The 15,147-nt window shown below is 43.1% G+C and overlaps 1 protein-coding gene across 1 annotated transcript in view; it reads right to left on the bottom strand.

Annotated features, from left to right (window-relative positions):
* Positions 1-3,356: 3,356 nt before the first annotated feature.
* The window catches only part of LOC130406501 (endothelin-converting enzyme-like 1), a 62,520-nt gene continuing 50,729 nt past the window's right edge, over positions 3,357-15,147 (bottom strand). Inside the window, exons 11-17 of the mRNA XM_056612119.1 lie at positions 13,567-13,618; positions 10,102-10,169; positions 9,472-9,596; positions 8,973-9,038; positions 8,715-8,810; positions 7,624-7,700; positions 3,357-3,456 (exon numbers count right to left, since the gene is read on the bottom strand). Coding sequence (XP_056468094.1) covers positions 3,357-3,456; positions 7,624-7,700; positions 8,715-8,810; positions 8,973-9,038; positions 9,472-9,596; positions 10,102-10,169; positions 13,567-13,618 — 584 coding nt within the window. The remainder of the gene's footprint in view (positions 3,457-7,623; positions 7,701-8,714; positions 8,811-8,972; positions 9,039-9,471; positions 9,597-10,101; positions 10,170-13,566; positions 13,619-15,147) is intronic.

Below are 15,147 nucleotides of genomic sequence, written 5' to 3' on the forward strand. Positions count from 1 at the left end.
GGGAACAGCTCCAGTATTCAGCCTAGCACTCCCATCTTTATATTAGCCACTGAGAAATGCAGACTACAGACCAATGTACTCCCCTTCTGAATGACAAAATTAACTCCTTCATCCCGTCTCATCGCCTTGACCCACTGCTGTCTTTGGTCTGCATTACTTGGGAAGTCGTGGAAATGTAAATACAGTTGTTTTTGTTTTGAATTGGCGCATAGAGGTACACAACAGAAGCTTTTGTTTTTTGACAGCGCCATTGTTAAATATCATGGACTACTCGACCGGAAGTCCCTTTACCCGGTGAAGGCAAAATCGAACGCCGAACCAGGAAGTTGTGAGATAGGCCTATTAAAAAATTGGATGCAAGAGAGGAAATTGTCTGTATTTACACTGTACAACACTGGAAAAGCATGCATGGCCACCAGAAGGCGCATATGACGGCATTGTATTCCGCAGCGTGCAGACATTATTACCTTCCCTATGGATCCACTTGCAACTCTATTCCTTATGGCGTTTATTCTGCTGTAATCAAGTTAAATATAATAAATTACTAAATGGCTGATAAATATAGTCAGCAAATGTCAATCCCTTATGGCTAATATATTTTATACTTCTCCACCTCATTCCTATAAATATTAGTTTTATTTATTTATTTATTGAGTGCATGAACTGTTGCATAAGCCGATTCCAAAGACGGCTTGTGAATCAGACACTTGTTTGATTCCCAAGTCATCTTTGGAATTGACCTTCTGGGAGTGATGCATGGTGTTGTGAGATTGACTGAATACCAGCCGAAGTGTCTGACCTTTATCACATATAATGTTGGCAATATCAATCTACACATTAGTCGCTGGGTAAAAAATGTTTCAGACTGGCTGTTGCATTGAGAGTAAAAAATAAAATAAAAAGTAAAAAAGTAATTTCAATGCTTCCCAAGGCTATCGTTCCCACCAGGCACTTGACAGACCATTTTCAGAATCATTGCCATTAATTGCAAGGAATCAAGGACATGGGACCTGTGTCCTGAGGACCTGAGGACATGTGACCTGAGGGCATGTGACCGGCTGTATGCTTGGTCTACTGCAGAGATCTTCCCAAACCCGTCAAACAATGGACCGCTGGTTCAGCACTGTGAGCTGTTTCAACAGAGAGGAAGAAAACAGACTGCTCTGTTGGTCTGAATATAGTTCAGCATTATCGACAGGGATGCAATCTCCAATCTGTGTAGCGTGAGATTGGCTCCTAACAATCAGGTTGCATAGTCCCGGCAGAACACAGCCGACTGCTGGAGGAATAGACATCAGTGCAACAAGGCCTACACCCTGACCTTCCCTTTTTTTGCATTATGTTTCTGCTAGTTGTGCAAATGCAGTTGAAAAACTACAGGAAACATGGGATACCTTTCTCAGTCCAAAGTGATTGCCATGCAGATGCAGCGACTCCCCAAGATCCAATCATTATCTCATCAAGCACTGAAACCCCAATAGGGAGCTTTGTTAAAAGAGCTGCTCAGAAAGCACTGGCTTAATGCTTTACCCTTGTGAGCTCTTTGTCATAGCTTGTGTGTATTGGGTTTGAGTCTGCATGTGTATTCGGTCTTGAGTCTGTGTGTGTGTGTGTGTGTGTGTGTGTGTGTGTGTGTGTGTGTGTGTGTGTGTGTGTGTGTGTGTGTGTGTGTGTGTGTGTGGAGGGGGCTGGACGTTCAATTGGCTATGTGTTGGCTATTGATGTTCTGGGTAAAATGCAAAGGCCAGGAATTGTTTGGCTAGACGGCAATGTGCTAGGAATGCATAATTGCAATCACTGAACTGACGTAAGCTAGACAAATGCAATTTGAATGTATGCCTGATTTACATAATTGTGATTTCTCGTTGAATTGTGCCAGACTATTTGTGTGATGTTGGGAAGGAAGAGGAAACTGGTTGAACGGCGCCCAGTAGGCTGGTCAGTCGGCTCTCCTTCTGAAATGACCCATGAGCAGCGTGGCGGCTGTTTTGGGAGCCTGGTGAAGGCATTAAGCAACAGTGATGCAAGGCTGGTAAAGGAGGGCAGAGGCAGTGGGAGTGGTAATAACCTTCTGGTAATAACATTCTGGGATTGGCAGAAGGTTTGAACTTGGTTAGACAACGGCGCCAACTTGCTTTCAAGTTCAATTACATGTAATTCAGCCAGACATCTCATCATACACCATGTTATAATGTGCATTCGTGGTCAAATAAACAAAGGGCTTACTATTTTAGACCCACCTAATGCAAAAAAGAAAGAATGCAAACAGCCAGTTGCATCATCTGGTCCCTGAAGCATTATATTCTCTCTTTACACCTGTAGTTGCCTCATGTACTGTGAGTGATCCAATATTAACCCAAAATTGATCTGTTTGGGAATTGAAAAGATGGAGTAAGGGAGAGGAGAGCTGGTTGTCTAGTACTACAGAAGACTCTGTTACCTAAAATATCTGGGTGAAGGAGAGTAATGCGTGGAATGAACATAGGGACATTTCCTAGGTACTCTACCTTCATAGATAATGTACAAACCTTTTTCTGTGGTTTCATGTTCAGCAGAGATGGACACACACAAAAAATAGTTTTCAATGAAGTACACTCCCAAAAGATGTACAGACAGACGCATGTGAAGAATGCAGATGAAGGTACTTTTTACTAACGCATGGCAAGGTTGTGATAAATACTTCTCTTCATTCCCTCCCCAGACACATGTCACTGTGGCAAAAAAATAACCACTTCTTACAAAATAGAAGAGGTACAGATACACAAACAAGGCGTGCAGGAGGTGCTCATTACATTTGCTGTCACCTCAATCCTTTTCAATTAGAAATCACAGTTATCAAAGGCCACCTAATGTCACAACGATATCAACGCTGGAGGAATTGTTCACCGTCCCGTTCTGATCACATCTCCGATGTGAAACTATGATGTTTGATGTTGAGGTGGGCAACTTCCTGCTGCCAGTGGAGCACGCAGGAATTAGGACGTTACAGGATAACAACAGATATATATCTATATTGGATTCTTAAAATACAAAAATAGATGATTTCAAAAAAAATTTAATCTATAAATATATGTGATCAAATGACATGTATAACATACACACATAACACATAGTCACGTTTACCCAGGAAGTTGGGAGGGGGGGGGGTTGGTTACTGTAGCCATGGACACAAATCTAGAACACGCCTACCGCCCCTGGCCACATGGGCCAGCCTGTGTTTTACTGAGATGATGAACCATGACTGAGACACAAACACAGAGGAGGAGCCACTGAGCCAACAGAGCATGCAGTATGAGGAGGTGTTGGGGTTGGTGGGGTAGTTGGGGGGTTGGTGGTGGTGGGGGGGGGGGGGGGGGTCACCACACGGAGCACTTCTCCGCAGGGTGCATGGGGGATCCTTTGGGACAGTGGAACACGCGGGAGAACTCGTCGAACTGGGACACGCTGCCGATCACTCTGAGAGAGAGAGGGGGAAGAGGTCAATGGTTAGGGGTTAAAGGTCGTCCAGTGGCCGATTCTGAGTATGATGGGCTCTGGTCAGCTCTGATCCCTCCTACGACCTAAACAACATGTTCTATCCTTTACTCTGTGACTGAAATTTGACCAGCGGCAAACATCCATTCAACAGAATTTAACAGAAGTTAACTGATTTCCACACACTAAACGACCAAAATAGTTAAATGATTACACATAACCTATACGATGTGTGGTCTCTCTCTCCATTATTATTTGAACTAGTGTTTTCGCCCATGCATTGCACACGCTCAACCTGTAGTTGTAATTAACAGGGGTAATTTTTCAATGCAAATTAATTATTAAATAGTTTTTACTGTTATTCAGGGCTGATAAGTGCATTGACATTTTAAAGTGAAGTCCTGTGCTGGACTCTATAGACATAATTCAACATACTGTGTTATTGACATGCTTTTGTTCTGTGTTATAGGGACGCCGTCTCTTTAAGATCACGTGACTTGTTTGTTGATATGCCGGTCAGCGCGATTTTATTAGAATTTATTATCACGATGTTAGAATTTTCACGTCAACAACGCCGTTGCGTTGTTGATGTGAGAAATAGTCTTTTCACTTATTTTAGCGCAATTTCTACAGTCTTGAGACAGAACGTCTTACCTGGGAGAGATTGTTGACGGCGGGGCCGTTAAAACATACGGAACATGGGAGGGGGGGGATATCAATATAGCAAGACATTGCGGGATGCTCAAGGAGGGGAGTAATAATAAAAAAATAGAAAATGCATTTCCTGCATAAAATGTGTTGAGTGCTGTAGTACAAAGTGAGGTTCAAAATATTTTTTAATAAAGCCACATAGATTAAGACATAAAGAAACGTTAAATGCCTTAAATCAAGTGAATGGATTTGAACAAAAGTTAAGTAGACGGGTAAGTCTAAATGGAGTAAACAATGTGAACATGCACACCATTTAAGAAAATGTAAATGGTTGGAAACAAATAAAGTGACAGCTGAATGAAATGCGCAAAGCATTGCTAAAAATGCAGAAATGTAAAATGAATTGAACTGAAGAATCTGAAAGGTCAAATGCATTTCCCTGCACTGCTTGTGTGTGTGTGTGCGTGCGTGCGTGCGTGTTTTTAAGAGAATAGCGAGTCGATGCATGATTAAAAGTAGCCCAATAGAGTGCGAAAAACAGCCCAATCTGGCAACACTGCCTGAACGTCCTCCAAAAGAAGCCCAATCTGGCAACACTGCTGAACGTCCTCACGTGCTAGCGTCAACGTAAATCAATGAGACCAACTGAAAACGAAGCCGGTGTGAGTACCAGATGTGTTTGGCTGCCAGATCGGTTCGGGGTCCTGCACTTACAGATGACGTATCGACACTTGACGTATCGACACAAGCCAATGGACAAAACCCGGAAGGGTTGTTCATAAACGGTGCTCAATCAGTTTTGGTTGTGATTTCCTCGAACGGAGCCCGTTCTCTCACAAAGCCATTGGAAACACGTCTAAAAGCACTGATGAATGCATATTTTTATTTTCACATATGTTAAAGTAAGGATCGGCATTGTTAAAGTTAGATATTAAGACAGTATTTTCTAGTTTCTATTAACTGAAAAATGAAGACCTTGGACAGTCATATGATTGAGATTTTATTTGCTCATACAAAACAGAATAAGTAAGACAATACATTGATACAACTGAGGAACAGCTAAATGTAAATCCATAAAAAACGGCATGTTTAGTTCCCATGGTGAATTGAGGATGAATTCATGAATGTGTTCATATTAGATATTCATCCTATTCCTTGGAAATTGATTTTTTTTTATGATTTTCCAGATGTTCAATGAATTGTATCCTTGCCTATACAACTAATAACAATAAAAAAATTTACAATTTTCCTTGTTTCCACTAGGGGTATCTTTGCTCTATAATTTAAAAAACATCTGTAAAATAGCAAAAATGTCAAGGTAGGCCTATAAGAATGTATATAATGTATTATCACATTCAGCTGTATGTGTGTATGTGAATTGCAGTGTATGTGTTTGGATACACACACGGGCACACACACTGACATAAGAGCGGAAAAGCGCTGACACACCGGCTACTGAGTGACGCGCATGCGCATTTAATGACATTGTTTACAGGAAGTGCGTCATTATTGCGCATCTAGGACCCCCGAGCCGATCTGGCAGCCGTACACATCTGGTACTCACACGGTATGAAACTAAAACTGTGATTCTGAATAAAGTTTAAATGATAACGTAATTCCGTTTGGATTTTTTTGAAGATACAAGGATGTCGATTTGTTAAATGGTTTGAACGAAGGTAAACGGTTGAAAAATTATTGAGTTACGATGTCTTAAGAAGTAGGAGTGTTAGAATGGGCAGACGTCTTCAATGAAAACAGCTGAAAACTAAGCCGGTATGAAACTAAAACTGTGATTTTGAATAAAGTTTAAATGCTATCGAAATTCCGTTTACATATTATTGAAGATCCATGTATGTAGAATTGTTAAATGGTTTGAACGAAGATAAACGGTTGAAAATTGATTTAGTTACGTCTTAAATAGGTGAAGTACCAGACTTGGTGAAGACCCATTGACTCCCATGTTAAAAAAAGAAATATTTAAAAGTAGAATATCTTAAAGTATAAAATATTAAAAAATTCTGAAAAGAAGCACGTGATTCCAAGCTATTCTGAACATTTTAAAATTTGAATGGAGTCTCTAGGTGAAAATTTGAGGAAGGAGATAGGTCCCAACGTTTGTATAGAATAATAAAGAAAGAAAGAAAGAAAACTCACCTGATAAATTAAAAAAGTGTTTATAGACAACGTCTCAGCTGCAAGTGTGTCACCTGTGTGTCTGTGAGTGTGTGTGTGTGGGTGCGTGCATGTGTGCATGTGTGTGCGGTGTGTGTATGTGGTGTGTGTTTGTGTGCGTGTGTGCGGTGCTGTGTGTGTGTGCGTGCTGTGTGTGAGCTGCTTGGCACATGCACACTTGACGAAGTGTGGAGGAGTAACTTGTCCGACAGGCCTGCTATAACATATAAGTAAGATTGTTGAATGTAACAGTACCTTGTCACTAATTAAATGTAGGTCAAATAATTTCAGGTTTATTTGTCTTCTATGGTTTTTTTTTGCACATTTTGCTTCACTAAGGCCCAAAGCTTTACAGTGACCCAAATACTAACAGTATTAACAAAGACTACTGAACATAGAACATTTTCATGCTTTTGAATCGAAAAAATATATGATGTGACTAGGAATGTCTGACTTTGTGAATAATTGTTTCAAACATGCACTATAACCTTTGATGGCAAGATATTGCTTCTTTATCTTATTGCTTAATGTTCATTGCAAACAGGACATATCAAACAGGTCAATGAAAAACACAGCACAAAGTGGTCTTTGGTGATTTATCGTTTCCTCTTATCCTCCTGTTTTATCGCAAAAGTTATGTTATGCAGCTTTATTAGTGCTTTTGTTTACATATTTGTTAATAATAGTGTTTGTTTGAGAAGTTTTAAAAGTTTAACATTTTAATGATCAAAATTAAAATATATTTTTTGTCTTGAACCCTGTGTCTGATGTTTTGGTCCATGTCTGTGCTGTAGACTGAGTAGGCGGTGATGAGGCAGTACTGGTTTGGTCTGTAGACCCAGTGGCCGGTGACGGGGTGGTACTGGTTTGTTCTGTAGACCCAGTGGGCGGTGATGAGGTGGTACTGGTTTGGTCTCTAGACCCAGTGGGTAGTGATGAGGCAGTACTGGCTTGCCCTATAGACCCAGTGGGCATTGATGAGGCGGTACTGGTTTGGTCTGTAGACCCAGTTGGCGGTGATGAGGCCGTACTGATTTGGTCTGAAGATTGAGTTGGCAGTGGTGAGGTGGTACTGGTTTGGTCTGTAGACCCAGTGGGTGGTGATGAGGTGGTACTGGTTTGGTCTGTATACCCAGTAGGCTGTGATGAGGTGGTACTGTGAGGTGTGGTGGCGACCCGAAAAAAAGTTGTTGGCCCCAAATAGTTTGATATCGTTGTAATACCTTGGCCCCTGTTATTATTCCATCTGTTTACATCTATAATTTATGTGCTCTGTAATCTTTTGTATTTATTAAGTCAATTTAAGTCAAGTAATAAGATGTGTACCTGTAGTGCTCGGGGGCGTGTTTGTCGGTCAGAAGCTGCAGGTAGATGGACTGGGACCTTCGCTTCATGCACCAATTCTGACCACATATAAACATTGATTATGTAACACACACACACACACACACACACACACACACACACACACACACACACACACACACACACACACACACACACTGACAGACACACTGACAGACTCACACACACACACACACACACACACACACACACACACACACACACACACACACACACACACACACACACACACACACACACACACACACACACACACACACACACACACACACACACACACACTCTCTCTCTCAGAGCCTCAGGTACCTGAGTTGTACTCCAAGGCCCTAATGTTAGTGAGTTGTAATCTAAGGGCCTCAGGTAAATTAGTTTTACTCTTATGGCTCGTTTCCAACGAGCGGTGCCTTACAGTGTGGTGCGGTAAAGAGCGGCACGGTTTGCGTCTCCACCGCCAAAAGTTGGGCATGGTCCGGCATTAAGTGCCCTGAGCCGCGCTGAGCCGTACCTATTTTTCGGTACTTCTCTCTTTGGGTACCAAGCAGTCTGAAAGGGTGCCGAAAAGGTAGAGCTACACAAGCCATCCGTTGTTTGGTTGACAGAATGGTCACTTCCGTGCAACAGGGGGATAATGACAAACAAACACAGTACCCGCAAGGTATTTCTGGACAACGGCGAAAGCTTTGTTTATTGAAGAGAATGTCGTGAAAAAGTTTGTCGTCCTTCTTGGACGTCCTACATTGTTGCTCTTTGTTTCATGTGTCACGTTCTGCTTTTTCATTGAATTTATTAGCAGGATACACTGCGTTGCTCTGCTATGATGTCACAATGCTTACGTAGCTGCTGCGACTATCGCCATCCAGCTTAAACCCCGCCCTTCCTTTAGGGTACTGTCGGGGCTGGAAACACAAGCCATGACTGAGCTTTCCCCTTCTGAGCCGCACCTAACCGTACCTAACCGTACCACACTGTCCCGCACTGCTCGGTGGAAACGCGGCATTTGGGCCTCAGGTAAGTGAGTGTTGTGGTGCTGTGGTGTTGACGGCTGAAGGTACCTGGGCGAAGGCGATGAACAGGAGCTGCTCATGGGTGTACTTGAGCCCAGGGAGGGGTCTCTCTGGGCCATGCTCCCTCACCCACTTCTGATAGGCCTGGTGATTGAGACATTAAGGTGGGCACAGCAGATGGTGTGATGAACAGCGATAGTGATAGAGCGACTGGATGAATATTATTTCCGGATGGTATCAATGATCACTTCCAAAAGGTGATGGCCCGGTTGTGTTCCCACAACACTTGCAGGTGGTATGACTCACGTAATAGGAAAGCTTTAGGCCTCCCATGTCTGCAATGTTCTCCCCCAGCGTCAAACGACCATTCACCTAAGAAGAGAGATGAAAAGGTCTGAGCCTCCAACACATGGACCAAATGAACACAAGGGACTCCTTTTCTCAGGTGAAGCTTTGATTAGTCAAGAGGAACCTGGCTCTTCCGTTTTCTGGCAACAACAAACAAAAAAAACAAAGTGACTGAACTGGAAAGTACACTGACTTTATTTTTAAGTCAAGTTTGCAAGAGATTAACAAACAAAAACTAACTGAGTTGTAGGAATTTGTCTTATGAAGCACAAATAAATAAAATTAAACCTGTTTCACACAAACTACATGAACAAACAAAAAATGTGTGTGTTAGTGATTCCGACATGCCCACCCTCTGGCTGTAGGCATTGAATGTGTATGTGTGCGTGTGATTGTATGAGTGTGTGAGTAAGTGAGTGTGTTAGTGTGTGTGTATTAGTATTTCCGACATGCGCACCCTCTGGTTGTAGACAGTGAAATTATCGTAGAGCTTCACAATACACTCAGCTTTCTTCTGGAATTTTCTGTAGGAGTCCTGCGTCCACCACTGCTTGAGGTTGCCGTGGCGATCGTATTGGCCCCCTGGGGACATGAACCATTGCATGACTGAGGGGGTCAAAGGCTGGGGCATGGTTAGGGCCCTTCATGGCACACGGACTCCTGCCAGCCATGTTGCTCCTCACCAAACACTGCCTGCTTCTTATGCTATTGGTCTTCAGTCCATCTCAGTTTTCATCCTTCCCTCCAAAATAAGCAGCTGAAATACACTAATACTAGTGGGTGGATGACTGTAAGGTACAAGGTAAAATGTGCGGTGGAATGGTACATCTAATGCTTTAAATGAAGGTCTATTTTTCACATACAATGAATTAAAGATTGATAGTTGGACAGAGCAACACATTTAACTTTGGTATCATTAACATCCTGGCAATACTTGTAAGAAATGCCAGTGACTCTAATGCCCTCATAATAGACTGAACCAGAACTACAGCAACAGGCAGGATGTAATACATCCTCTGTGGTTGCAGATCTCTGACTTAAGGCCTGAAGCATTCTTGCATTACATGGTGGGGAGTAGAGGTCTTACCCCAGTCGTCATAGCCGTGAGTCAGCTCGTGGCCTATGATGGCGCCAATGCCCCCGTAGTTCAGGGACCTTGAGGAGAGAGGAGAGGTCTTCAGACTGGGGAAATCTCACTCAGAAGAGAGAGGTCTTCAGACTGGGGACACTTCACTCAGAGGTCCTCAGATTGGGGACACTTCACTCAGAGGAGAGAGGAGAGGTCTTAAGACTGGGGACACTTCACTCAGGGAGAGGTCTTCAGACTGGGGACACTTCACTCAGTTTAGAGGGGGTTATCCATGTGGACAATGAAGATATTGGAGGTAATGGACAGAGCACTGGGATTAACTCACAATGGCAAGGGCTGAAAATGACTTTGGGACAGCTAGTTGTTGCGACCGCCATGCCGCCATGCCCTCCAAACTAAACTGATTGAAGCTTAACTGCAGACGAGTGATGGTGAGGCAAGCACAGGTGAGAGAGAGAGTGAGTCATTTGGAGAGAGAGAGAGAGTGAGTCATTTGGAGAGAGAGAGAGAGAGTGAGTCATTTGGAGAGAGAGAGAGAGAGAGAGAGAGAGAGAGAGAGAGAGAGAGAGAGAGAGAGAGAGAGAGAGAGAGAGAGAGAGAGAGAGAGAGAGAGAGAGAGAGAGAGAGAGAAATGAATGCTGTAATATCTTAAGCACAGGTAAATGCTTTTTGCCACCTATATGCACCCAACCACGCATGCATTCACGGACGCATGCAAGTACACACACACACACACACACACACACACACACACACACACACACACACACACACACACACACACACACACACACACACACACACACACACAGGTGTAGAATCCCAGGGACTAATAAGGCTCATTAATAATTAGCAGTGTGCAAGAGCGGGGGTTGAAACAAAGTCCTGATCAGAGCTAATGAAGACACAGGAGCGTGGGCTAACATTGAGTCCACGCTCCGCCAGCTCCAATCATCTGCTGGTGGTGATGAGGGCGGCTCACGGACGATGAACAGCTCCTGTGTGGGGGCATGAGCTCAGGAGTTATGGCTGACTGCACAGCAATGGACCTCAGTGTGTGTGTGGCTGCATGTGGCTGCGTGGTGTGGTACTGTTTGTTTTTCCTGTATGTACTTTGTGTGTGTGTGTGTGTGTGTGTGTGTGTGTGTGTGTGTGTGTGTGTGTGTGTGTGTGTGTGTGTGTGGGGGGTCTCTGTGCATTTGAATGTGTTTGTGTGTGTGTGTTCATGTGTGTGTGTTTGTGTTCTGTGGTGTGTGCGTGGTTTGTTCCCTTGTGGGTACTGTGTCTGGTGTGTGTGCCCCCCCCCCCCTTGTTCTCATTAGGACAAAGGGGAATACTAAGCAAATAAAAAAGTGCTCTCCAAATTTGTTCTCTAGGGTAGCTGTTGCCAACCTCATCCTCATGCTCCGCCAGCTCTTAAGACGTATGGGAGCCAAACTCCACAAGTCCAGGCTGCCATAGAAAAGTCAGGCCCTCATTGTATTGGCAAGCACAGAGCTACACCCTCTGTATGAATCAGATTCACTATTCTACCCACATAGAGCTTCACCCTCTATATGAATTTGATTCACTATACCTACCACACAACACAGAGCTACACCCTCTATATGAATATGATTCACTACACTGACCAGAGCTACACCCTCTATATCAGGGGTAGGCAACCTAGACATGCGTGCCACCACTGGCAGGTGGCGGCATAATCACTGGCACAAAAATAAATAATAATAATAATTTTCATTTTTTATAAAAAATATTGAAGCACAAAGCGGCAGCATAATCATTAGTACCGATTTTTTTTGCACTTTATTCTGTTTGGGCCATTTCCTCCGAGTGCAAATATGTTTAAATGAGTTACTGAAAGCAGTGTTCTGAAATGGGATCAATTAATAGTTTGTCGTGAGTAATAGACAATATTTAAAATATTGTTGCAAGTGGCCTGTATGCATCGCCTTGTCATGGTTTTGCAAAGCTGTACATGTCTTAAAGATATTGATGTGGATGGTTCCAACATTCTCATATACTTTGTTTTTTACATTTCTCACAGTGCAAATATTTTTCTGAATGAGTTTCTGAAAGTGGTGTTTTAAGATTGGACCTATGTAATTATAATTTGTAAGCCCATGTTGCAAATATATATATATATTTTTTTTTAAATGTTGATGCATGATTGTGGACTATATGGAAATAATAAAATTCCAGGGCTTCTGGAAATGTTTTTGGTTGCTGTGTCATAGTTCAGCTTAATATTTAGTATATTGTTGCTTAAGGCACACTCATTAACGAGAAAATGTATCACTGGCACTGCATGTTGAAAAGGTTGCTGACCCCTGCTCTAAATGAATGTGATTCACCGTAATAACCACACTGAGATATAGCCTGTATATGAAAAGGATTCACTATACTACCCACATAGAGCTATACCCTCTATACGAATACAAATCACTATAATAACCACATAGAGCTATAACCTCTATATGAATATGATTCACTATAATACACACAGAGCTACACCCTCTATATGAATATGATTCACTATAATAAACAGAGCTAAACCCTCTATGGGAATATAATTCATTATTTAAACACAGAGCTACACCCTCTATATGAATATGATTCACTATAATAACCACAGAGCTACACCCTCTATATTAATATGAATCACTTTAATAAATACATATAGGGTTAGCACAAAGCATATCTAAATCTTTATAAATACGATGTGTTTATATTAAGAGGCCAAATGTAATACAGTAGTATTTCAATAGACCACTCAATCACAACCTGGTTGACAGTGGATCAACAAGAAACTATCTTATTTATAAATACATGAACTCATGGGGATTTAATTTGGGAACTTTTCAGTGTTGGAAAAAGGGTGGATTGATGTTTTTTGTAACTTTCTACTGTAGTTTGAGATTGGCGAAGTCTTGTTATTTTGCAGGTTCAGTTGCCAATGAGGGTTCAAGTCATAAAATACCTCTGAATATGTAATGTAAGTATACATTTATACAGTGAGTTAATTCACTCCAGCACAATAACACAGATGACACAGCAGCCAGTAACGTGACAGTGAGAGGGGAGCTGTTTGTTTGTGGGAGACGCCTCTCTCCATAACACTTCCATTAAGTTAAGCTTTCAGTTATTGAGCTCTTGGTGGGGAGTTGATTGGATTTAATCAGGTGTACTAACGGGGCGCTGTGTGAGGCAACATGACAGTGGCTGACGCCTTAATCACTCGGAGGCCCCCATACCCCCCTCCACCCCACCCCACCCCTCAGCCCCCCCCCCTCCACCCTGCCACACCCCTTAGCCCCCCTCCCCTCCACCCCTCAGCCCCCCCCTCTCAGCCGAGGAGATAGATGCAGGGAGGAAAGATGAAAGGAAGACGAGAGAAGAGATGAAGAGAAAGGAAGAGAGGTGTAGAGAAGACAAGTGAGGACAGGGAAGAGCTTCACTTACTGTGGGAACTCAGGGTCATAGAGAGTCGGCTGGAGGATTCCTGCAGGAAAGACTGAGAGAGAGCGAGAGAGAAGAAAGAGAAAGAGAGAGACCATGTGAAACAATGATAATCAATAACTCCAGGTGGCAGGAGGAAAGAGTCAAGGGAGAAGCATTGAGGGGGACCATTGGTCACTATAGAAAGTGGATTATTAGTGTGTGTTAGGGCGGGCCCAGGTACATCATTTCAAGCTGTGGATAATCGTCATTTTCATTCAACTGTTTTTTCTTAATACTTCATAGTGCATATCCCTGATAAATGAACCAGGCCAGCCCAGTGCGCCGTCTGCAGAATTGCGTTTCTATCCTTTTCTACTTAATATTCTTAAACGGTTCAATTTGTTAAAAAAAAATTGTTATTTCATCCTGCAAATTTCAAAACTACAATATCACATAGGAACAGCTGGTTGGGGATGTGGCTTTGGATCCCTCATCGGCTTCTGATGATCACCAAGCAGAAATAAGGGTTGTAGATGATGAAACACACAGAAGTGCTCACGCTATTGACCAAGGAGAGGAAACACACTTCCTGGAGGACGGACGTTACGAAGGAACAAACATCGCTATCTGTTCTGTTCATTACAAACCTGTTATTATTCAAGCTTTTAGATATATTTTGTCCTGGTTTAAACATTGAAATAGCCTGTCTATGTGTGTGTGTGTCTGTGTGTGTGTCTGTGTCTGTGACTGTGCCTGTGCCTGTGCCTGTGCGTGTGTGTGTGTGTGTCCGGCTCTCTTTGTCCTTTGCCGTAAACTCTCCTACTCGCCATTGATTTATTTTCTCCAAGAGATTAAACCCAGCAGGGCGACCAAGGGGGGCAGGTCGTGGGAGGGGGGGGGGGGATGACGTCTCAGTTCTACCTGCGGGGAAGGCTAAGGCGGCCGGGGGGAAACTGATGAAATGGTGGAGAGTACGATAAGGTTGACATCACTCTCCCATTAGTGTACTAAATGTAATCGGGCCGTTGACGGTTTTGTGTTTTAGTTGGAAACAAGTGTCTGAGAACTTCATTGGCGGCCTCCTCTGTCACTCTACTGAATGCGTCAGTTAGCCTGCTTCTGACGGAGGGCCCGTCTCGCTGTGCGGGTGCAGCCCTGTGATCTCCCCCATGGCATTTGAGGAACGGTTGGTCTGTGTGTGGGTTTGGGAGTTATTATATTTTGTAAAGTCAGAGGGATGGACTCGTCAAACACCGACTGGGTGTAGTTGCATTAGGAGTAATGCAGGGTCGGCCCATGGAGCAGAATGATAATGGGTGAGGTTACAGTCTCCAGAAATGGATTTGTGTGTGTGTGCGTATCTCTGGGTTCACGCACACATCATGCATGCTAGCACGTGGGTACAGAGACACGCACACACTTTCACAAATGCACACAAACAAATTGAGCCACACACGTGTGGCTCAATTTGTTTGTTTGCATTTGTGTATGGAAGGCCTCAAGGGTTCAAACCACACCTCCCTGTTGATATTAATTCATTTACAGCTACTTCAAACACAGTGTTAGGCTTTCAGTATTTTTGGTCGTTGTACATTAATCCCG

The sequence above is a fragment of the Gadus chalcogrammus genome, chromosome 16 (assembly GCF_026213295.1).
Source record: "Gadus chalcogrammus isolate NIFS_2021 chromosome 16, NIFS_Gcha_1.0, whole genome shotgun sequence".
NCBI classification, from domain to species: domain Eukaryota; kingdom Metazoa; phylum Chordata; class Actinopteri; order Gadiformes; family Gadidae; genus Gadus; species Gadus chalcogrammus.